At 44.8% G+C, this 24363-nt stretch overlaps 1 protein-coding gene across 3 annotated transcripts in view; it reads left to right on the plus strand.

Moving 5' to 3' along the window:
• The first annotated feature begins 6022 nt into the window (after positions 1–6022).
• Positions 6023–24363, plus strand: part of cnksr3 (cnksr family member 3) — a 226273-nt gene continuing 207932 nt past the window's right edge. Inside the window, exon 1 of one of the 3 annotated variants that reach the window (XM_085981477.1) lies at positions 6023–6345. In XM_085981477.1, coding sequence (XP_085837603.1) covers positions 6294–6345 — 52 coding nt within the window. In that variant the 5' untranslated portion in view covers positions 6023–6293. The remainder of the gene's footprint in view (positions 6346–24363) is intronic. The other 2 variants (XM_085981475.1, XM_085981476.1) reach the window with 2 other exon arrangements.

The following is a 24363-nucleotide window of genomic DNA, read 5'->3' on the forward strand; positions in this document are numbered from 1 at the left end:
GAAGGATATGCAGATAGAATTAGATGAAGTAGGGTGGGAGGAGGCTCATGTGGAGCATAAACACTGGCATAAACCAGTTGGGCTAAATGGCCTGTTTCTGTGCTGTAAATTCTATGTAAAGTCAAATCCTAAATCTCAGAGTCTCAGAAGATTCAGCACAATTCATATTGTTTTATTCACCAAAATATTTGGCATCCGGTAGGTTTTTACTTATTGTTGCTTTCACTTTAAAAAATATCACTGGATTCTCCATGTAGTTTTATCCAGTTTTACTGTTCATTGTGACCTTTTATCTGGTTTGCAGATTACAAATCTATAAGTAGTAACTGCTGTTAAGAAACTTGTTTCCCAGACCCTCCCTAGGAGTCATTGAAGTTTGACAAAAAAAATGAAAGCTTTAATCCCAGAGACAAATAAGTGTGTGATATCATTGTGCTTGAATATACATAAAGCTGTTATCACATCCATTGTTCTAAAATAGTAACTGGCATCATCGCCCCTTGATGATACCTGCATTGTTTTAAACATTTAACTTGCCCTCAGATTTCATGACGCTGTAACTGCATGTGAGTAACTTGCAACCTTTAAAATAAACAGCAATACATTTTAACCACCCACAGTGTTAAACAAAGATCTTAAATTAGTGGTTTGAAAAAAAATCACTTATTGCTCAGACATTGATTCAAAGCTTCAGTATCCTTTTCGTTGCCGCAACAACAATTTGTATTGATATGATGCCTCTAACATAATAAACGTCCCAAACCACATTACAGGTGTGGAACCAGACTCCAAGCAGTGACGGGAAAAGACTTACGGGAGGTGACCAGAAAAGTAGGTTTTGAAGAGCCTTTTGAAGGATGGATGAGAGGTAGTAAGAAGGAGAGGCTTAGGGAGAGGCCAAGACAGCTGAAGACCAGTAAGGTAGCTGTGGCTTATGCTGAGATAAACACATGAGACAGTGTGACAGAGCCAATGGTGCAAGCTGCAGCAGACATAGAGGACGATGCCTAGAGTAGCTGTATACCTAACAAGGAGGGGCTCAATCACGAGTGCTGGTGAGAAAGGAGGTACGTGGAGGAGTACTGGTGAGTGGGTTGGATTATGGTGCATTCCGATAGAGCAATTGGAGATATTGATGACAGGGACCAAGAAGAGGAGAAGAGTGGCAGAACGAACCCTGAAGATGGCTGACAGGAGGCTGTGGGCACTCAGCTCCAGCACAACAACCCTGGTCAGTCCTTGGTTGTTTGCACAGAGACGGCAGGCCTTCTTTATCCAGCAGCCCTCAGCACCAAATATGGTAGTGCCTGTCTCATATTAGGAAGCACTTAGGGCTAGAGGTAGAGGTAGAGTTAGAGGTAGAGATATGCTAGTAAGAAGGAGTATGCATCACAGAAAGTTAGCACAGGGTGATACTTCACATTAAATGCTTTAAGCATATGATGGCCCTTCTTAACACACAGTAACACTTGCACTTTCTCTATAGTCACCATGTATGATGCACTAAATGCTGGTTTTGTAAATGAGATAGACAAGCACGTGTTGACCCTCACAGACAAGAAGTGGCTAGTCTCTTACAAGCAACCAGGAACAAAGGGTATCAGTGCCCTCCCACAGGAGTGTTGCTTTGATTGTTGGGAAACAGCTGTCATCATCAGCTCCATGGGACTATACTTGTGGACTCATGTTGTAACTCTGGCAGGAGTCTGGCAGAATGTCTCAGAAATAGGTCAGGTCTGCACTGCACCTCAACACATGCGCAGTGTCTAAGAGGAGTCACAGGATAGCGATTAGGAGTAGGAATCCTGGTTGATTTTCCTCTTCCTAACTCAGCTGAAATTAGCTAAATCTGCACAAACCAGAGATTGAACCTTGACTTTCTGCAGCTAATTTCTGTGGTGGGATTTTCCCCTAGTGTCAGTTAGGGATGTTAAACCCTGCTGAAATCATTGGAACTTGAAATAGCAGTGGCAATTGTCACTGCAGATGGAAGTTGTTTTTTTCCATAAGCTCCAAACTGGAGCTAAAATCTATGGTAGGAATTATTTTTACTTGCATCAAACTGGTTAGGACTTTTTTGCAGCATGAGTGGTTCCACTGAAGCTGTCCTCCATTAATCTCTACTTAAGTACTCCAGTCATTACCTGTCCTTAAATAGAAGCAAAGTTAAAATATCAAGCGTTCAGCAAATACTGCCCAAATTACAGAATGAGCAGTATTACTAACATCTGTATTTAGTACATAGGCACAAAAATTAGAGGACTGAAAGGAAATCTAGATTGCATTGAACACTCAAATCTCCTAGCATCAGACAACCATGGGATATTACTCAGTTAATTTGCTGGTAGCATGCGACGTCGACCTGAGCATCCTCCATGTCTCCTGGGAACCACCATAACTCTTACATCCTGCAACAGCCCAACAATTAAGATCTGTTCCATGGAGATGGTAAACTAGATGAATGGCTACTAGGGAATTCTGACTACCTTCTCCAAACTTGGTTGATAACGTCCATTGCCATGACAACCAACAGGCATGAGGAACATTACAATGATGTGCATACCAAAATCAGGATGCTCATTGAGTAGTGCTTTGGAGTCTTCAAGTAACAATTCTATTGCTTGGCACAGAGACTCCCACAGCTTCATCCCCAACTGCCAGGCCAGAGTGGAAGCCAATTATGGCCTTTGTTTCCTCATCATGTGGTGTCAAAATGCCAGATGTTGGCATGTCATCCAATAGTCTAGTGCTCCCTGGCATTGTCTACTTGTGTTTATTGACTGCTGCAGTTCTCCAGATCCTGCATTCTTAAGCAGTCTGGACTTGTGGGACGGATGGGAGCAAGGCTAGGTGTCAAGGATTAATGACCTAGTTGTCAGACTTTAGTGTGCTAACATGCATTACAAGATATAAAACATTGAACACAATTGCTTCTGGGATAAGGGACATGCTGCCATCTAATACCCTAAAGGGCATTGCTTGAATATTGTCTTGGGGAATACCGATGTGTTTCTCTTTAAATCAGTTGTCTGCCATTAGGCATTTGAAAATGTTTGCTGACTTCGTGAAGTCACTAAACTTCTTCCGACAGTGCACATGGTTCCTTGGAATTATGGAGTTCCCACTCACAACCACAGCCAGCTCCTTCCACATGGCCAGTGCTGGTGCATGTAATGGCCTCTTCCCTGGTACTTCAACTATGGCATCCCTTCCTTTTCTAACTAGTGCCAGCAGCACTTCCACATCAGCCTCTGAAAAATTAGATGCTCCTTCTTTAGCTCCAGCCAGCACAGTCCCTCTTCTAAGAGCCTTTTAACTGCATGGAGACCTTTAATTAGGAAAGTTACGCCCTTGCTCTGCCCTCTAACAGAGTTTTCCAGGCCTCACCACCCCTGCACTTCTGGCCCCCTGCTGGTGAGACTTTCACCCTTGTCCCGCCAGTATTATTTAAATAAGCTGACCCTGGAATTTTGGGGACAGACTCCTCTGATTTCCACGGGGTTAAGTACTGACCTGCTGCACTTACACTGACAGAGCAGGGCCATAGGAATTTCCAGGCCAGTGTTTACCTTGCCAACTGGAGTTAAATAAAGTTGCTCTGCTTGCATTCCCATTACATAAACAACATTGCTAGGAGCAGGAAAACCAACCCACCTCTCAGGCGGAGGTGTATGGGGAAGGGGGAGGGGGAAATGCTTTGGAAGGTATGAAAAAGAGGGAAAAAGGATGAATGGTCACATAGAAGAGTGTCAGCCTTGGCTCAGTAGTAACACTCGCACCTCTCAATCAAAAGTTTGTGGATACAAGCCTCATTCCAGAGACTTGAGCACATCATCTCAGTGCAGTACTGAGGGTTTGCTAAACTGGAGGTGCTGATGAGATGTTAAACTAAAGTCTTGTCTTCCCTCTCAGATGGATGCAAAAGATCCCATGACAGTATTTGAAGAAGAGCACAGGTGTCATAGCAAGTATTTATCCCACAACCAATGCCATTAAAATAGATTATTTCGTAATTTATTCATCAATGTTTGCAAGATCTTGCTGTCTACAAATTGACTGTTGTGTTAGCCTACATTACAACAGCAATTACATTTCAAAAATGTTTAATTGGTTGCAAAGCTCTTTGGAATGTCCTGAAAAGAGCCAATAGATTAATTCTCAGTTGGAAGCACAAAGAGCTGGGACTCACACTTTAGAGAATTGTAGACTTAGGGGTGATTTGATCGAGGTTTATAAGAAATAGGAGCTGAAGTAGGCCATTTGGCCCTTCGAGCCTGCTCCACCATTCAACAAGATCATGGCTGATGTTCTATCTCAACTCCACCTTCCCGCACTATCCCCATATCCCCTAATTCTCAAAAATTTATTGACCTCTGTCTTGAATATACTTAACGACTGAGCCTCCACAGCTCTCTGGGGTAGAGAATTCCAAAGATTCACAACGCTTTGAGTGAAGACATTTCTCTTCATCTCTGTCCTAAATGGCCGTCCCCTTATTCTGAGACTGTGACCCCGTGTTCTAGATTCCCCAGCCGGAGAAAACATTTTCTCAGCATCAACCCTGTCAAGCCCCTTAAGAATTTTATATGTTTCAATTAGATCACCTCTAATTCTTCTAAACTCTAGAGAATATAGGCCTAGTCTACTCAATCTCTCCTTATAGGGCAATCCCCTCATCCCAGGAACCAATCTAGTGAACCTTTGTTGCATTCCCTCTAAGGCAAGTATGTCTTTCCTTAGGTAAGGAGACCAGAACTGTACACAGTACTGCAGGTGTGGCCTCACCAATGTCCTCTATTATAAAATGATTAAAGGAATAGATGCTGTTTGTGCAGACAGTTTGTTTCAACGAAATAGGTTAGAGAGGACCAGGAGACACAATTTCAAGTTATGTAAGGCCAGGACTAGGTTAGATGTTAGGGGGTGGTTCTTTTCCCAGAGAATAGTGGCTCTGTGGAACAGGCTGCCGGCTTGTGTGGTGAATATTCCTTCAAGCGAGAGCCGGACCTGTTCCTAGTTGGGACAGATATCACCTCATATAAAACATAGGTATTGTGTGGGATTAATCATGGCCAGAGTGGGCTCCGAGACTACTTTGGATTGCCCAAGGCATCCAGAGAGGAATTTTCCAGATTCCCCTTCCCCAAATTGGCCTGGCTTTTTATGTTTTTTGCCTCTCTCAGATTATTATGATGCACAAGGCATCGCAGTTGTGTGGGGCAGGCTGGGTGGATTAGTGGGTCTTTCCCTGTCCGTCATTATTCGTATGTGAAAGGTGCTATATAAATACAAGTTATTTATTTACATACCATCAAAAATGATTTTAAGCTTTTGATTTGAACTATACAGGATCCACTATCAATCATATGTCCGTGTTTTCCTCCCCTTTTTAAAAGTGCTTTGAGACATCTTTCTGTAAACGAGGAGCACTATAGAAGTTGTTTAGCTGGAACGCGTGTTAAGAATGATTTGTCATTGTTTTTTTAGGGTGACTAAAAAGGCCTCAAGGGTTGTCACAGTGACGTTTTTGTTTCTGTGTTGTGAATAATGTTGTGTCTATGTTTATTATGACATGGGAAAAGCTTTCCAATACAACTTACACGCGCTACTAGGTGTCCGCCGGCACGCTTGAGTACTTCCGCGACCGGTGGGCGCCGCGGGGACTGGAGTGCGTTATCAACCCGGACAACACAATTCTAATTTAAGTTGTTAAGGTTTATTTAAAGTTTTGTTAATTTAAAGTCAATTTGTTTTTGGTCCAAACTAAAAGAGTACACGCGCTACCCCTTTAAGTGTGAAAAGAACACCGATCCCAGTCGGCTGCCTCTCCACCCATACTTTTTGTAAGTAGGGAAACCGAGGCTCGATTCCCCCTTCTTTCTCACTTATGATTATCGAGGCGGAAGGGGGAAAAAATGCAACAGAGATTTGTTGCTCGCTCTCGCGTGCGCTTTTTAAGTCGGCAGCTACAAATAATAATCATAATAATAAGCAAAGCACGCTGGGTGCAGCGGGGAAGTCCCTTCCCTTTAAGGAGTTTCGACGGAAGTAGTGGTGAGTGCGAGCTGATAGGGTGCTGGGAGGTGGAGGTCCTGGAGCAGCAGTAGCAACAAGAGCCCGGGCTCAGCGGGCAGGGGCCGGAGTGCGAGCACCAGGTGCGCTGCACAACATTCGCACCGGGACACGCCGCGAGCCGAAGCTTTAGCCTCTGACACACCGGCTCCGCTCCACCATCCGCACTATTTTGCTATTCTGTTATATTATACTTCAGTTTAATTCCCCCCCCCATACCAATGGAACCCATCACAAAGTGGACGCCGAAACAAGTGGTGGAGTGGATTAAAGGTAAGAACTTTCAGCTGTTTGCAGCGGCGCTTCTTGATAGCCTTTAGCCGGGTTGTGCTGTAGGAAGCGTGTAAGAAGAGTGTCCTTGTAGTGTTTCCGACAGCTGATTATTCGGGCTTCTGTTGCTGCCCTGGGCTTTTTTAAAAACTAGTTTTAGTGTTGCGGCTTCGTGTAGTTTGGGATTTGAATTCGCTTCATTTTAATTTTGGCTCTGGTTTTAATTAGTTTCCCGTCCCAGTGCTGTATAATTTTGTTGCTATTTTTGTCACAAAACCGAACTTATTTTTTAGTGTCCCCATTCCCCCAAACTGAAACTCGTCGGCGTTCACTTGTTGTGGTGGGAAAGAGTCTTGATGGGCGAGCAGACCTGATCTCTGTGTATTTTGTTGATTTTGTCTTTGTATTTGACGGGTGTTTTTGACCGATGACTCGCTCAGGATTCCCGTTTGCTGCCTTCGTGGTTACTTGGTGCGAGGTCACAGTTGTTGCCGGGCTCCGTGGTTCCGCGGGCGGCCGCTGGTGCGATGAATAGTTTATTTTAAAAAAAATCCTTTTTTTTAAAAAAAAAACTGAAACCGTACACTGTCATCGTTGTATAATTGCTTAAACATTATGGAATAACTGCTCGAACTTCTCTCGGCGGACGATCCGATCCAACTTCTGGTTTAAAAGTTCGGACGTGTCCTGGAACTCTTTCCCCTCCCTCCCAAGAAGTTAAGCTCTTGAATAAAATCGCAACCCAACAAGTTAGACACCGAATCTGTTCGGCACCGTCCCCCCGCAGCTTGAGGTGAAATGGAATCTGTAAACTTTTAGATGTTGGTTATAATTCAGTGGGTTCACTTTTATTTTATCTTTATTCCGAGTCCTACAAGTGTGTGTGTGGGGGAGGAGAAGGAGCCAGGTTCAGCCCTTGTGCGGAGTCTGTGGGTGGAGAGGAAGGGGCCAGTCCCATTAATCTCCGTATCCAGGGCTACAGAGGGAGGGGAGGCAATCAGCCGTCGTATCCACTGTGGTGACTCCTGCCGGAAAATGCATCTGTGTGCGCGCGCCCTGGGAGGATGGGGGTCAAGCTTGTTAAAATGGTCTCACGGCTGAATAGTTCTTTGATACTTGGTGCTCAGCCTCGCACCTCGTGATCAATGGCCAGTTGGGTGAGATGACGGACTCTTTGGAACTGCATTGAATTATAAATCACCAGCTTCATTCCAGTTTTGGCTGAGGGAAGAACACGCGCTAACAACTGGAGCACAGGAAGACAGTTAAGAAAAATGGCATCAGGCTAGATGACTTTTGTATGCGTACTAATCTCTGGCACCATGACATCTGAATGCACATTGCAAACCCCCAGCACCTGTCTTAACTTTAGATTGTCGCTGTCCAAAAAAAAATGTTTAGTGTCTTTGTGAATTAAATTGTATATTTGCAGCTGCCCTTCTTGCTTTGATACCCAGTTGCTATAATATGCCATTATGTGCTAATGCTTGTGCAATGGAATCCCTTAAACTAATGAAACTGTTCCCACTGAAAACACCAGTTTATACATCACTTGTCATTTGGGACTTTGGCCTGCTTGGGTAAGCTCACTGTGCCTGCACATTATATCCATGATATGTCAACTGCCTTAATGTTTTATTTATTCCCTCCTCCATTGGCTATTCAGTTTAAAAAAGAAAGTAAATTAAACACTCCTGATCTCTTTTATGTGAATATATAAATAGCTTGGATATTAGTGAAACATAACCAGATTTTTCTAGCAGTCAAAATTTAAGATATTTATCTAAGTCTTTAGGAGTCTACAGTACCCACTGATGATTATGCACCATTGATAGATAATAAAGGAAACTATTTGTACAAGTCTAGGCTCAAACTAATGGGTGTAATTTTTTTAAAGAAACCTGAAGGACCACATCTTCCCTGGAGTCTTCCATGCTTACTTTGTATTTTGGCCCCATCTTGTATGGGTACTTGCTTAGTAGCAGTGCCGTATGAATGTATTGCTAGACAAAAGCAGTATTCTGCTTGTCTAATTTGGGAATTTTAAAGGAAATTCCTTTTTTGGCATTTTTATACGTGTATAATATGTTTGGGCTGAATTGACTTTCATTACCCATTGTTAATCTGATTTAACTAGTGACAAAGTCTAAAGTATATTAAAGAATGGTGACATTGATGGTGAGAAAAGAAGGGTATTATTGGGTCAGCCCCATGAGTAATTCTGTTCCTAGTGGAAATTTTCTGCCAGATACTTTTTGATGAAGTCCCTTCAACTCAGGAAAGTTGCAGCTAATTTAAAATTTCAGCAGTTGCTGATTTATCTTTTTTTAGTTCCTGGGATGTAAGCATCGCTGGCAAGGCCAGCATTTATTGCTCATCCCTAATTGCCCTTGCCGCTGTAGCCCGTGAGGTGAAGGCTGTTAGGGAGGGAGTTCCAGGATTCTGACCCAGTGATGAAGGAACGGCGATATATTTCCAAGTCAGGATGGTGTGAGACTTGGAGGTGAGGGTGTTCCCATGCTCCTGCTGCCCTTGTCCTTCTAGGTGGTAGAGGTTGTGGGTTTGGGAGGTTTTGAAAAGATGGTTTATAATCATTCCCTAGTGGTGGTGATATCCAGAATTTGTGTGAAATTGGATTCAGGCCAGAATTCTGGAACATGTAATGTAAAAAGACCAGGTTGTTGATACTAACTAAGAATTGCCAAAGCCTGCCATAAATGTAGACCTATTTAGACCTTTTTCCATTTTAGGATGAATTCTCATGCTCATGGTGATGGAGCTCAGTGCTGGGCAGTGGGATACCTCTAATGGTTTAATCACCCTATGTCCATATCCAACTGCAGCGTGACGCGCTCTGGTTACCATTAGTAGTTTCTCAGACCAAAACCTCAGGGTGCACCAATGTGAAACTTTCTACTTGCCACATTACGGCTTCTGAGTGGAAATTATCAACACGGTGCCAAATTAGGAGCAGTTTGTGCAGTGGAACCATGCCTAAGCAGCAATCACACACTGCTTCATGCCTGGATTTGAATGAAAAGGCAGTGTCCATCCCAGTCCAGTTCCCATATGATGGTTTTTGTAACATTTATAGGCAAACTCCTAAATTTGAAATGGAATTTCAAATGCTTGGACTTGAATTGAGAATCTAAAATAATGCAGAATTTACTTTACAGAGCTGCTGGCAGTTGAGTGTTGCAAGGTAAATGAGGCTCTGCTGTTTCCACCATAGGCATCAAGACCCACCCAAGACTATATCTCAAGTGGTCACGCAGATGTGTAAACATACGCCACTAAGGGTGCTGCCTCCCAATTTTTTGTTTCTGGCTGTAGGTAGCATTTCTATGCAAGCTGCCAATGTGGCTCCCTGCATTTCTTCTTGAAGCAATCCTGTGATATAAATGCACCATTATACTTCTTCCAGAAACTCTAGGTGCTATATACTTGTTACAAATATTAAATTTGTAGTTTGTGAATGAAACACAGAAGTAACTTGACCATCAATATTGCACTCCTTTATAAAAGTAAACCCGCTTTGATTCATGTGTATCTTAACACTTCACCCAAAATTAAGAAAAGTTGGAGGATGTTTGAAGTTGGTTTTAGGGGGGGGGAAAGATGGAGATAGAGAAGCATGAGTGCAGACTCTTAAACTTAATCATTTGAACTAGGGAGTGTCAGGTGGAGGTCAGCATCTGCAGGTGAAGCTGGTGGCTCAAAGTCTTCAATGCAAGAATGAATGTGTTTTGTCACTATAATTGCAAAATGTATGTGATTTGACTTCTAAGTTAATAAATAGGTACCTCTTCATTAATTTCTAATTCTTCCATTTTGAATGTTCTGTGTGCCTTATTGTGGCCTCAAGTTATTATCTTGGTTGCATTTTGTTTTAAAATCAAATTTGATTAGTGGTCTCTTTTTTTTGCTGAAAATAAGCATGCTGTGAACTGTCTGAACATCCAACTGTGCATCTATCAATGATAAATTGCCATCATTAATGTTTATTTCCTGAACCACAATTGATTTTCTGTGATGTTGTGGGGGACTACGGTCTCCCGCGTAAAGAAATAGGCAACACAGCGAGCTACAAGAAATAGGTCTTTACTCCAACTCTCTCTCAATACAGTACTGAATTCGTGAAGCCCGCGAACCTGTGATGACTCACGGACTGGTCACCTGCTGGAACCTGATTGATTGGTTTTCCTTCTATCAGCAGCAGGCAAGTCTGAACGTGCCTTATTCCTCAGCTTGCAACTGTCTTGTGGGGGGGGGAGGGGAATACAGCAGTTAAAAGGGGATTATACAGGTTTATCTACATAGTGTTTCCCCAATGTGGCAATGCCACATACGCGCCCCCTCCCCCCCCCCCCCCCCCCCCTTCCCCCCTGTAGTAGCCATCTGGCGTGTGAGGAGGGCTGTCTGGGAGGTCGGCTGGTCTGGCGGTGGACTGGCTGCCGGCGAAGGTGGGGCGGCGGCCGGGAAGTAAGGTTCTGGCGTGTCTTGGTCCTCTTGTGGGGCTGCCGCCAACGCGGGAGGTCTGCCCCGCCGTGGGGGAAGAGCCGGCTGAAACGGGAAGCTGAGGTCCAGGTGCGCCGGTTTGAGGCGGTCTACTGAAATAAGGTCCGGCTTCCCGCCGACATCGATAAGAAAAGCTTTGTCCCCCGTCTCCAATACTGGGAAGGGGCCGGTGTATGGTGCCTGCAGCGGGCCTCTGTGCGCGTCCCGGCGCACGAAGACTAACTCCGCATTTCGTAAGTCTCAAGGCATGTAGGACGGCTGCGGGCCGTGTTGCGAAGTGGGCACTGGACGGAATTGCTGGGCCGCGTCCTGGTGCAGGGAAAGCTGTCTGGCGGCCGACCACGGCTCCGTTGTCGGGGAGGAAGTCGCCTGGTACTCTGAGCGGTTGGCCGTAGACCATCTCGGCTGCAGAGGCGCGGAGGTCCTCTTTGGGTGCAGTATGCAATCCCAGGAGAACCCAGGGTAGTTTGTCGGTCCAGCTGGTGTCGGCCAGGCTGGCGCGGAGGGAGGCTATCAAAGAACGATGAAAGCGCTCGCAGAGCCCGTTGGCCTGCGGGTGGTAGGCTGTTGTCCTGTGCAACTTGGTGCCAAGGCCGGCGATGATGGCACAAGTGGGAGGTGAACTGGGGGCCTCTGTCCAAGGATATGTTGGTCGGCATGTCGAGACGAATGCTCGCGCGACGTCGGTCGTGGTGGTGGAGGCGAGGGGAACCACCTCGGGCCATCTGGTGGTGCGGTCGACGATAGTGAGCAGGTGTAAAACCGTGCGACGGCGGCAAGGGGCCGACCAGATCGACGTGGTCGAAACGCCCCTCGGGCACCGGGAAACACTCCAATGGCGCCTTGGTGTGCTGCTGGACCTTAGCGCGCGCTGACACGGTACGCATGTGTTGGTCCAGTCTCACATCCTTGTGGAGTCCAGGCCAGACGAACTTGGCGGACATAAGTTTCTGAGACGCACGCATCCCTGGATGTGAAAGGCCGTGGATGATGTCGAAAACTCGCTTGCGCCAGGCGGATGGAATGACCGGCCTAGGCGAGGGGACTGAGACGTCTCTCAGGAGGGTTGTGCCGGCTGCGTGGAAGTGGGTGTCGGCCAGGGTGAGGCTGGGAGTTGACGTCCTGAGGGCCTGGATATCCGTGTCGGCGGCCTGGTCTCTCGCCATGCTGGCATAGTCGACGCCCAGGTGCACTGCGTGGAGCGAGGGTCTTGAGAGGCAGTCGGCCACCAAATTGTCCTTGCCGGCGACGTGCCAGATGTCCGTGGTAAACTCCGAGATGAAGTTGAGTTGGCGCGCGGACCAGGGTTCGGTTACTTTGGCCATGGCGAAAGTGAGCGGCTTGTGGTCCACGAATGCGGTGAACGGCCGGCCTTCCAGAAGGAAACGGAAGTGCCGGATTGCCAGGAACAGGGCCAGGAGCGCTCTGTCAAACGTGCTGTAGGCCTGCTTGTTCTTGCGCAGCGGTCGGCTGAAAAATGCCAGTGGCTGCCACGTGCCTTCCACCCACTGTTGCTGGACGGCACCGACGGCGTAATCCCAGGCGTCTGTGGTGAGGGCGGTCTTGGCGCCCGGGATGGGGTGGGCCAGTAGTGTGGCGTTGGCCAAGGCGCTTTTGGTCTGGTGGAAGGCTGTCGCCATCTCGCTGGACCAGGTGAGTTCTTGGCCTGTTTTGCCCCTGGTGGCTTCGTAGAGGGGGCGCATGAGTGCGGCGGCCTTGGGCACGAACCGGTGATAGAAATTGACCATACCCAAAAATTCCTGCAGCGCCTTAACTGAGGTGGGCTGGGGAAAGTCTGCCACCGCCTGCACCTTGGAAGGTAGGGGAATGGTTCCCCTTGGCGAGATTCTGTGGCCGAGAGTCAATTTGGGCTGCTCCGAACTGGCATTTGGCCAGGTTGACGATTAGCCCGTGTTGGCTGAGGCGCTGGAAAAGGGAGCGCAAATGCGCGATGTGCTCGGCCTTGCTGGTGCTGGCCACGAGGATATCGTCCAGATAGACTAACAGGAAGCTCTGGTCCTGTAGGACGGAGTCCATAAGCCGTTGGAAGGCCTGTGCGGCGTTCTTAAGCCCGAAGGGCATGCGCAGGAACTTGAACAGTCCGAAGGAGGTGATGACTGCCATCTTCTGGACGTCTGCGTGGTGGACGGGGACCTGATGGTAGCCGCGAATCAGGTCGACCTTGGAAAAGACAGACTTTCCTGCTAGGTGTGCCGCGAAGTCTCGGATGTGCGGAATGGGGTATCGGGCGTGGTGGCGTCGTTGAGCCGTCTGTAGTCGCCGCAGGGGCGCTAGCCACCGCCCGGCTTGGGCACAATGTGGAGGGGGGACGACCAAGGGCTGTTCGAGCGGCGGATGATGCCCAGTTTTTCCATCGTGGCCAATTCTTCCTTGGCCACCGCCATCTTGGCTGGGTCCAGGCGTCTGGCTCGAGCGAACACTGGTGGTCCCGTAGTGGTGGTGTGGTGCTTGACCCCATGCTTGGCTGCCGCGGCTGAGAAGGTCGGTTGTGTGAGCCTCGGAAATCTGCGAGTAGGCGGGAGTAGTCGTCATATGCCGGGGCGGAGCAGGACCCGACGAGGGCCGGGCTGTTGCTCTGCTGGCAGGCCAGTGAAGCGAAAGTTGCTGTGTCGATCAGGCACCTGTCGCGGACGATGACAGGTGCCTTGTTGGTGTGGGACTGACTGGGTAAGGGCTACAGGTTTCCTTTCCCTAAAGGAAATTAGTTGAAACAATTTGGTTTTTACGATAATCCGATAGCTTCATGATCAATTTTACTGATGCCAGCTTTTTATTCCAGATTTATTTAGTGTTTTTTTTTAAACTGAATTCAAATTCACAAACTGCCATGGTGGGATTTGAACTTGTGTTTTCTGGGTTATTAGTCCAGGCCTCTGGATTACTAGTCCACTATCATAGCAACTATGCTACAATAAAACTGTAAAAGGAGCTTATGATTATGAAGGAATTTACTAAGTCTGTACAGGCCAATAATTCCAATACATGGGTGCAAGTTTTCAAAATAAATTAGGATGTTAGTTCGAAGGGAAGTGATGCAACTTTTTCATCCGAAGGGTAACGACTCCTGGAGCAAGTCTTTGGGAAGCCGATTGAAGCAGATGGTATAATTGGGTTGAAAAGACAAGTTGACGCTTTTCTCGAGACTCTGCATGTTTGGCCTAATTGTCCTTTAATGGAAATTCTTGTGTTCCTTTATCTGAAGAAAAAAAAACTCCACCCTCTCCAATGCTTGTTTGTGGCATGGTGACCAGAACTGAACATAGCACTCCAAATATGGTCTGACCAGTACATTGTAAAGCCTTGCATAATCCACGAGGCCTGTCCCATTGGCCGTTTTTAATGTGTAATGTGCTAGTGCCGCCAGCTTCCGATGTGAGTGACATTCTCATAGTAAACTTGCTTGGTCTGCTAAGGCCAGCTGCTGGCAACACCCAGTAAAAGGGTCTTCCTGTTTGCTGCCCTTTGTGAATGTGGCAGATTTACTTTGCCGCTGACTACAGAATCATCCGTTGGGAAGTGGCAGCATAAAAACTGCTGTTGTCAAGAAATTGAAGCTACTCTACCCTTACTCTTGGGTTCCTCTGTGATACGCAATACTTTACACTTAGTTTTAAATGTTACTTTGCATTACAATCAATTGACCCCAGCTATTCACAATATTTATTAATGATCTAGACGAGGGAACTAGATGTAATATCTCCAAGTTTGCAGATGATACAAAGCTGGGTGGGTGTGTGTGCGGTGAGGAGGATGCAGAGAAACTCCAGTATGATTTTGGACAGGTTGGGTGATTGGGCAGATGCAGTATAATGTGGATAAATGCGAGGTTATCCACTTTGGTGGCAAAAACAGGAAGGCAGATTATTATCTGAATGGCAATAGATTGGGAGAAGGGGAAGTGCAATGAGACCTGGGTGTCCTTGTGCACCAGTCGCTGAAGGTAAGCATGCAGGTGCAGCAGGCGGTTAAGAAGGCAAATGGTATGTTGGCCTTCATAGCGAGAGGATTCGAGTACAGGAGCAAGGATGTCTTGCTGCAGTTGTACAGGGCCTTGGTGAGACCACACCTTCAGTATTGTATGCAGTTTTGGTCGCCTTGTATGAGGAAGGATGTTCTTGCCATGGAGGGAGTGCAGTGAAGATTCACCAGACTGATACCTGGGATGGCAGGAATGACATATGAAGAGACATTGGGTCGATTGGGCTTATATTTGCTAGAGTTTAGAAGAATGAGGGGATCTCATTGAAACTTATAAAATTCTAACAGGCCTAGACAGACTAGATGCAGGAAGGATGTTCCTGATGTCGGGGGAGTCCAGAACCAGGGGTCACAGTCTAAAGGATAAGGGGTAAGCCATTTAGGACAGATGAGGAGGAATTTCTTCACCGAGAGAGTGGTAAACCTGTGGAATTCTCTACCACAGAAGGCAGTTGAGGCCAATTCATTAAATATATTCAAGAAGGAATTAGATATATTTCTTAAGGCTAAAGGGATATGGGGAGAAAGCAGGGACAGGGTACTGAATTTGGATGATCAGCCATGGTCTCATTGAATGGCGGAGCAGGCTCGAGGGGCCAAATGGCCTACTCCTGCTCCTATCTTCTATGTTTCTATTCCAGCCTCTTTGTGGTTTTTTTTTCTTTTTTAAGCATAGTTGAAATTGAAAACTCCGATGGAAGCCTAGTGGGAGCACAAACAATCATCTACACTTTTGACCACCAATATGTACTATCACCGCATACCATGAAAACATTGGGGCAGTAATTCCTTCCCAAACGCGTGAGTACGGAAGGGGTACTCACGCGTCTGGCCGGAGGAAATGCCGGTTTTCAGCATGCGCTGAAAACCGGCATTTCCTCTCCTCTCTAACCCAAGAGGTGAAGAGGCTAGCGCGTGCGTCTTGGGTTTCCTCTGTTTTGGGGGATTTGCGCATGTCTAAAGGCCTTTACGCTTGTAAAAAGCACACGTAAGTATTTACTTTTACAGGTAAGTGGTGTTTGTGTAATTTAGAATTTTTTTCCCCACAGGTTTATTATTTTAAAGAATCTACACTAAGGTAAGTTTAGTTTTAGACCCTTTTTTAAAATTAAAAAAAAAAAAAAAATTTTCAAAAAAAAATAATTAAATTTTTTAAAAACTTATTTATACTTAATTTAATGATTGGGATGTTTTTTAAATTTTTATTTAAAGTTTAAATAGTGTTTTGGGCCCCTGTAGTTTTCATGAGTTTGACAGTTCTTACACTCAAACTCATGACTGAACCTTCCCATCCCGATTGGTTGTACAGTGCTCACCTGATCCCAGCCGGCACATCGCACTAACTACGCCGCTGGATCAGGTAAGCACTGCGCGCTGACATCTGAACCGGGCCTGTGACAGGAAATGCAAGCAGGCCCGGGCTTCAGATGTCAGCGCGCAGGGTGAGTGCAGATCGGGGGCTTGCACGTGCGGCAAGCCCCCGACACCAAGTTCTGGGCCATTGTGTTCTTGTCAGGCCATTTTCAGAATGCACTAGCGAGCAGTCAGTATTAGATGAGAATTATTTTTGTATGTTAAGTTGGAAATGATATGTCAGCTGTAACTGTTGAATGGAGGGGAAAAACCTATGTACAACTCTCATAATTGAAACCACAAAATTCTTTTCTAATTACATATTAAGATGTGTTTGGGTCATTTGATAAAAGTGGTTTGCAACAGCCATAAAATGAAAATTCAATCACAGTCTCACCTGAGTTAACTGGTCTTGGTTGAGCTCAATTGGTGAGCTACAATTGGCCGAGCAGTTCTGGGCTGCAGGAGGGGAGGAGATCATCCAATTTCTGCTCCTAATCGCAATCCACCAACCAGTGCTGAAAGTATGTGTCTTGGATGAGGGTAGAATTGGAATTGGTTTTCATGCGCTCTGTCAAATCGCCTGCCAATATTAACTGTCCAGGTTTGCACATGAGGAATAGCCTCCTGTGAAGCGCCTTGGGACGTTTTATTACATTAAAGGTGCTATATAAATACAAGTTGTTGTTGAGAATGGTGCGGGAGAGGACTGAGGTGGGGAAGCAGGGAGATGCAGGTATCGGATATGAGTACTTTTGCTTGAGATAGCTGTACCACACCAGATGACCCCATAACTCCCAAAACTATTAGAGCTGTCTTCCCCCTAGCATGTTAACAAACATGGTGTAGTATGTGGACATGCAGAAAATGTGCTTCTAGAAAATTGGACAGTGATAATACAATTGTACAACTGGGTGGATCGTGTACTCTCATTGCCACCAATAATCATAGAAATTTACGGCACAGAAGGAGGCCATTCGGCCCATCGTGTCTCAGCTGAAAAAGAGCTATCCAGCCTAATGCTGTACCACTTTCCAGCTCTTGGTCCGTTGGCTTGTAGGTTGCAGCACTTAGTGCATATCAAGTACTTTTTAAATGCGATTTGAGGGTTTCTGCCTCTACCACCCTTTCAGAGTGTTCCAGACTCTACCACCCTCTGAGTGAAAAATGTTCTCCACTCCCCTCTAATCCTTCTACCAATTACTTTAAATCTATGCCCCCTGATTAGTGACCTCTGCTATGGGAAACCGGTCCTTCCTAGCCACTCTATCTAGGCCCCTCATAATTTTTTCACCTCAATCAAGTCTCCCTCAGCCTCCTTTTCCAAAGAAAACAACACCAGCCTAGCCAATCTTTTCTCATAGCTAAAATTCTCCAGTCCTGGCAACATCCTCGTAAATCTCCTCTGTACCCTCTCTAGTGTTATGCAGGACGCAGCATGCTAGGAGTTGTCTGTTGGTTGCACTCGTTTTATCTCTTCCTCTTCTCAGGGCGCAGACTCTTGTGTGGTATAGGTTCCATGGATGCTGACAGATCTGTGATGCCTCACCCAGGTGACCATTCTTCATGTGAGTTTAGACACTGAGACCCTGATATTAACTTGGAGCGGGGAATGGAGCGTGTGAGGACGGAATGAATGATGAGCCCGCAACATCTTGTGGCGTGAAAGCCTGGCCAATTTTAATGCTTCTGTGTTTTGCGTTGGGATCATGGGTTTGTGGGCGTGCCACCCACCTGCGTGATGCAATTCCTGGCAATTACTTAAAGCCTCAGTCTAGCTCTGCAAGGGAGGTGGAGAGTTGGATGTATGTCGAGATAGAAATATCTGTACATCCCTGCTGAATGTGGCCAAGTGACCCCTTTCTTGAACAGCTTGTGATTTGTTTTGCTCTCTCCAGACTCTGGTGGTGAGAGTATCTGGTTTCTGTTGGATAATACTAACATCCTTTTAATTGGCTTTAATGTACGGTTCCCAAATCATGCGTTCTTGTGGCCTACTCTATATTTTAAATAATTGGGTGGGCGCACCGCCCCCCCCCCCCCCCCCCCCCTCACCTGCCCAATTCAGTAATGCTTCCGTGGAGGTCCTTCTGTGTGTTGAGCGCAAGGAGAGATGTGCTATTCCCTGCAAGTGGGTAGAAGAAACCAGCTGCCACCATGAAGAATGCCTGGATAGAGGTGGCTGAGGAAGTGAGTAGCAGGAGTGTAAAGCCAAGGTCGTGGATCCAATGCATAAAACGTTTCAATGACCTGACTAGGTCAGGAAAGGTCTGCACACGTCCAATGTATCTCTTTCTTCACTCATAAAGTTTTAGTAGATTTTTTTCAAACTTTACTGATAGAAATTGAGATTATTTAGCCAAAGGTATTATCACAGTACAATTCCTGCACCTTATAGCCATGCCACATGAGCAAAACACCAGCTGTCTTTGTATAGTCTTCATTGTAGTGACCATGGAAGTTACTTAAATTGTTAGCTGCTTTTTATTAAATCCATTTGTGCTAATATTTTTCTGTTCTGTTAATACATGTATTCCATGTATCACTTTATTTAACTACCAGTTGTCAACATCTTTTTTAAAAACCCATAATAAATCAGGTGATGCAGTAGCAGAAACCATGCAAGTTTCTATTCATTGCATAAGGTTTCTGTGATGGAGATATAACATTATGTTTACAAAATCTTTTAACAAATTTTAAGTTTTTTGTTTAATCTTTTCTGAGCCACGCAGTAGATCCCTGCTGAACGTGGACAGGTGACCTCTTTCTCGAACAGCTTGTGATTTGTTTTGCTCTCTCCAGACTCTGGTGTGAGTATCTGGTTTCTGTTGGATAATACGAACATCCTTTTAATTGGCTTTAATGTACGGTTCCCAAATCATGCGTTCTTGTGGCCTACTCTATTTTAAAATAGGAAAATTAGATTTCTGTGCATAAGTGTTGGCAAACTGGTGGTGATCTCTTGGTAAAGTGGGTATTGTATTGTGAAGACCATATAACAATCCAACTATTCTGGATATTGCATTTGAGAATATTTAGTTTTACATAATCATTGCTGTCAGTTTTAAAACCTATTTCTGATTTGTGATGATCGGATGTATATAGATGGAGTTGTGTAGTGGCATAAGGGAGTTTTCTCTTGGAGTTGGCACCTTACTATTGCACATACTTCATTTCTTTTTCCTCACTTTTTAGCACAGAAGACTTTGTGCCCAATCTTGGGGCATTTTATATTCAGACATAACCAGTTTTGATAGTTTACGTGACCTTTTTCTTCCCCCTCGTCTCTTACGTTTTGAGTTCAGAATGCGTGCTAGAATTAATCTGTCCTAATTATGTACCGACAATGCCCACTCACATTGCAGTCTACTTATTCCAATGCAACTGTTTAAGAAAAAAATCTCGTCAGCTGACAAAATAAATCGGGCCATCTGCTCTTAAGCCTCTACCAAGTTATGCAACCTACTGCTAGGAGGTGCAGACTGGGTTCACTCCCTCCCAGTAAAACAAATTTCAGAATGATAACTTTAGTAGAGCCACCTTCAATAGCTACTCTAAACTAGCGTTTTGCCCTTCTGTTGAATGTTCCACCACACTTTCATTGTGATTTAAAAAAAAAAAACAGGTGGGTGAGTAGCACAGTACTCAATTACACCATTTGTATATAGTGTTAAACTTTATCTTTTTGTAAAGAGAGCTGGAGAGGCCCTGTCATGGCAAGTAAGTAAAGCCACTGTGTGGTGGGGGAGGGGAGAGGGTGGTGGTGGTGATGAGGCTTCAATCAGGTTAGTTTAATGACTTAATAAAAATAGTAATTTTTTGCTGTTGGCAATGAGTGTTTTTAAAGCTATTGCTTCCCACATTACAACAGTGGCTACACTTCAAAAGTACTTAATTGGCTGTAAAGTGCTTTGAGACACCCGGAGGTCGTGAAAGGCGCTATATAAATGCAAGTCTTTCTTTCTATTGGTAAGGCCAATTAGGAGTTGGATTAGGTATCTGCCTCATGCATATACATTGTAGCCACAGGTACCAAAATGCATCTCTGTATTGGCACGCATATAGATTGCACCCCATACTTGGAGCCCTTTCTAGGGGCACCCCCCACCCCCATTTAGTTTTTTTTGTGATTTGAAAACAAAACCTATTTGCAAGTTAGTGTTGAATTGCTTAATCCTTTGCCTGTATGTGAAGCAATAACATCTGTGAGACTACAAGTACATTTAGCTTGGAGGGCTATCAATCGTAAGTGTGGTTCTCTGACTGGTAATTCCATTCACAACTATTGACAGCCTGACCTCTAGTTCCAGTGGCAACTTTTGTGGGTTTTTGGGATCTGTTGTCAAATTGGGGTACTGATGATTTGCTTGACTTGGACATGCAGACCTGTTGAACCAGCTCCATCAGTTCCCAGGCTTTTATAAAAGTAAAAAAAAAAAACTATTCATAATTAATATCAAAGTTGCCCCATTTTTGCACTTTTAAAATAGAAACCATTCACTTGCTTATACAATCTTGATTTACGTATTTCTCTCCTCCAACATTTTAATGGATTGCTCAGCATCCTCTCTCCATGGTACCTAGGAAGATGGGAACATAGGTAGGCCTGCTTTTTCTTTTGTAATCCAGGTTAGGACCCACAGTAAGGTGCGCTACTGCCATTTTACAGCCTGTTACCTATAGTCCTACCAGGTGTACAGCCACTGACGATAGGCCAGGTCCCTCGGAGATGGGAACTCCTGGCATTGCGAGTTCCTGCCTCTGGTGCTGCATTAATGGTCTTTTCTGGAGCCGGTGGAGGCACCACCTCTTAACAGGCCAATGAAGAAACTTCAGCATAAAGACAGGACTCTGTCTAACTGGGTCCCACCTAATTTGTGGCCTTTCTGATTCTGATTAATTTTGCAGCCTTTGAGTCACTGGAGCTGATTGTAATGAATAAGTTCTACATATATTGTCTGTTCTGAGTGACTGACTCTAGCCATTCATCCTAAAGCATAAAACTGAGCAACAAGGGATGACTTTTGCTGCCTTTATACATTATGCTTACCTAGACATCAGGAGCGCTGTTGGAGGCAGCTCTTGTGTAGACATCTAAGACGGTGGAACCCTTCACACACGCCCGTCTCCATGAGGTGTACCTGGACGGCAGATGTGTCTACCCTGGGGCTTTGTTCTTTTCCCTAACCCAGGGGGACTTGGGCCAATTGTACCTCAGGTGAGTTAAATCTGGGCTTTCCTGGTCTGTGTTGACTCCAGTATTCGCTACTGGCACCAGCTGAGCCATTGGGGTGGGGTTTGACTTCAGTTTTTTAATGTTTTTTTAATATATTTTTCTTTCTTTCTTTCTTTCCTCCCCCCCCCCCCCCCCCACCCACCCAAAAGCATTCAATAGAGAAGCTTGTATCAGAGATGGTTATAATTTACATATATTAGAAAAAAATCTCCCTTCCCACTTTCTAAATTTTACTTTGTTACTATTCCTTGGCTGAGAGAATAGCCAAGCAGCTGGTTTCCAGGTCCCGACAAGGTATGCGAGGTCTGTCTGTACAAATGTCGCTTCCTCCATGAAGCTAACCTCCTTGGGGTCTTCCACTGGTAGTTTTGGCTGAGATCAAAACCTTGCTTTTAGAGAATTGCAAATATGCGCTACCATTCCATTACACTGCATGTTGCAATACCAATATTGGCATTTATTGTTAACATTACACAAATGCGAAGACTGAGACTGAACTGTAGTTTTCATTAGCGTGAGCAGAATATGCAAAGCAAACATGTAAAGACAAAACTTTATTTCAACAAATTCATGTTTATACACTAGATTATAATTAGCCTTTATTCCAGTAGAAAATTAACCTTGGAGCCCTAACTTTTTTTTACCGAATGCGAGAACAGACCCATTGCAAATTATGACTTATGACCATTGGAACACCTTGCCTTATTCAGTATTTTCATGTCGAGTAGAGAATACCTGAGCAACTGGAAATACTTTGTACACTGTTTCCACTGCGCTGGTAGCTTAAGGGGGCATAACTCAGTTGTACGCTCACTTAAATTCCAGGATTTGGGGAGAGGGGGGAAAGAAGGGTGGAGTGAAACAGTATAGTCTGGAGTCCACAATGGGCAGACAAAAACTCTGAATATGCAGATTTCTCCGTAGTTTAGATTGGAGCTTTGTTTTTGTCTTGGTTGGACACTCAGCTGACCAAATCAAAAAGGTAAAGCATTGTGCTCTGTTTGTGTTTAAGCTGAGTTCTTGTGTACCTGCATGCTTTTAGTGGACACTACAGGTGTATTTGTTGTAATGTTTGGGAACTTTGTGTTGCTGCTTGTATTTTGTAATGCTATTACAGGGTATTGCTTGTCTTTGTCTTTGTTTTTCTCTCCTGCTTTCTTCACTCCACTGTACCATGCTGTGGGTATGGTTCAGCAGGCAGTCGTGCCAGTGGCCATATTTCATGTCGGTCTAAAAGATAAGAGTGTCAGCATGTTATTGGACTAAAGTGGCCATTACACTTGAAGTCCATCCTGTCCCCACAACTGCACTTTCCAACAAGTGAGTGGATAGTGTAGTGGGAATCCTAGTTTCCTTCCTAGTGCAGGACTGTTGAGACTGACTGTGAGGCCCAGCTTCTGTCTGAGCTGAGATTAGCCAGCTTGGCACAGCAAGAATTAAATCTGAGCACCATTAATAGTTATAACATTCAGTGGTGACTTACCCACTGATCCATCATGAGAGTTTGTGTCACATGTTTAAGCATTTTGTGTTTTTCGTTAATGAGCTTCAGTTTTTAGCTAGATAGGGGAGAGAGCAATTGCTAATTTGGACATTAGCTCTCATTCTCTGAAGGCTTGATCTATCTGCTGAGAGATTCTGGCCGTACAGGAACCTAGTCAGCTAATTTCCCATCTTCACCTGAATCCATTTAATAGTTTATTTAATAAGTTTTTAAATGGTCATTACCATTTTCAGTGCTAAAATACTCTGGAAACTTTCAAAGTCAATGACTTCCTAATCATAGGTCTAATAAGTAGCCACCGGTGGATAACACTTGAAACAGATGTTTTTAAACATAGCAGCTGTAGATGAGGGGAAGGGAGGTGACTGAGAAATGTGTATCATTAATAAGAAAAAAATCACCTGTTCTTGACATTGGTGCAGTAATGTGTACCTCGGATCCTGTGGACCCAGCCATTATAAACTCACATACAATGGTGTGAGCAGCACCACTTAGGATGGATTCCTATGCAGCAAAAGAAAAGGGGAAACCTTGGAGTTAACATTAATGTTAGCTGTGGTAGTCCTACAGTATTATTGAATATCTGAACAGTGACTGCAGCATAACTTTGCAGTAAATGTCAGTTTTGGGATTGTACAGGTATGAATTGGAATTGTTAAACTCATAGACCCTCTGAAATGCTGGGGAAGGGAAGAGTGTTAGACATTCTAATGGTAATATAGGGAAGCTCTACATAGCACCATGGTGACTGGTTACTATCCAGTAACCCCTGCTGGAACGCACGTGTGCAGATATCTGGCAAAGATGTAATCGGGTTCAGCTATCGGGTATTTCTTTTGCTCCATTTGTCATACTTAAGCATCAGCTAAAACATTTAATTGAATGGTGGGTGCTTGCTGCCCTTGGTTGCAAAAGATGATTTATTTTCACTCCTTGGTACTGGAATTGCAAGGGATTCAATTTTTGATGGGTCTTTGATTCTGTAATTGTTCTGCTTTGGCACTGTTGTAAAGGTTACATTCTGTATTCTAAATGTGTTACTTGCCACAAGTTTTGGGTTGCAGCGCTGTTAATGTTGGCAATGTTGCTGGTAAACTGGACATCGCTGCATTAAGTATTTGTGGAAGCACTACTCAATGAGGGAGAATAAAAATATCACCTTGCTGTTTCACTCAACCTCCAGAACAAGGTTTCTTCAGTTAGCATTGGGAATGGGAAGGACAAGGAGTGGAAATATTTAAAATGCTTAATCCAAATCAATAGTCAAGTGTTTGACTCCCTTTTTATCTGATTGTTCTAGATTACCCATTGTTTGTTGTAACTTGCATCTTTACCTGGTATCTATCTATCTTTTTATATATGCGGTTCTTCTGTCTGTCATTCCGTCTGTCTGTATTGAATAAACTCGAAA

Source organism: Somniosus microcephalus, chromosome 3 (assembly GCF_052327205.1).
Source record: "Somniosus microcephalus isolate GS21.2 chromosome 3, FLI_Smic_1.0, whole genome shotgun sequence".
In the NCBI taxonomy this organism is placed as follows: Eukaryota; Metazoa; Chordata; class Chondrichthyes; order Squaliformes; family Somniosidae; genus Somniosus; species Somniosus microcephalus.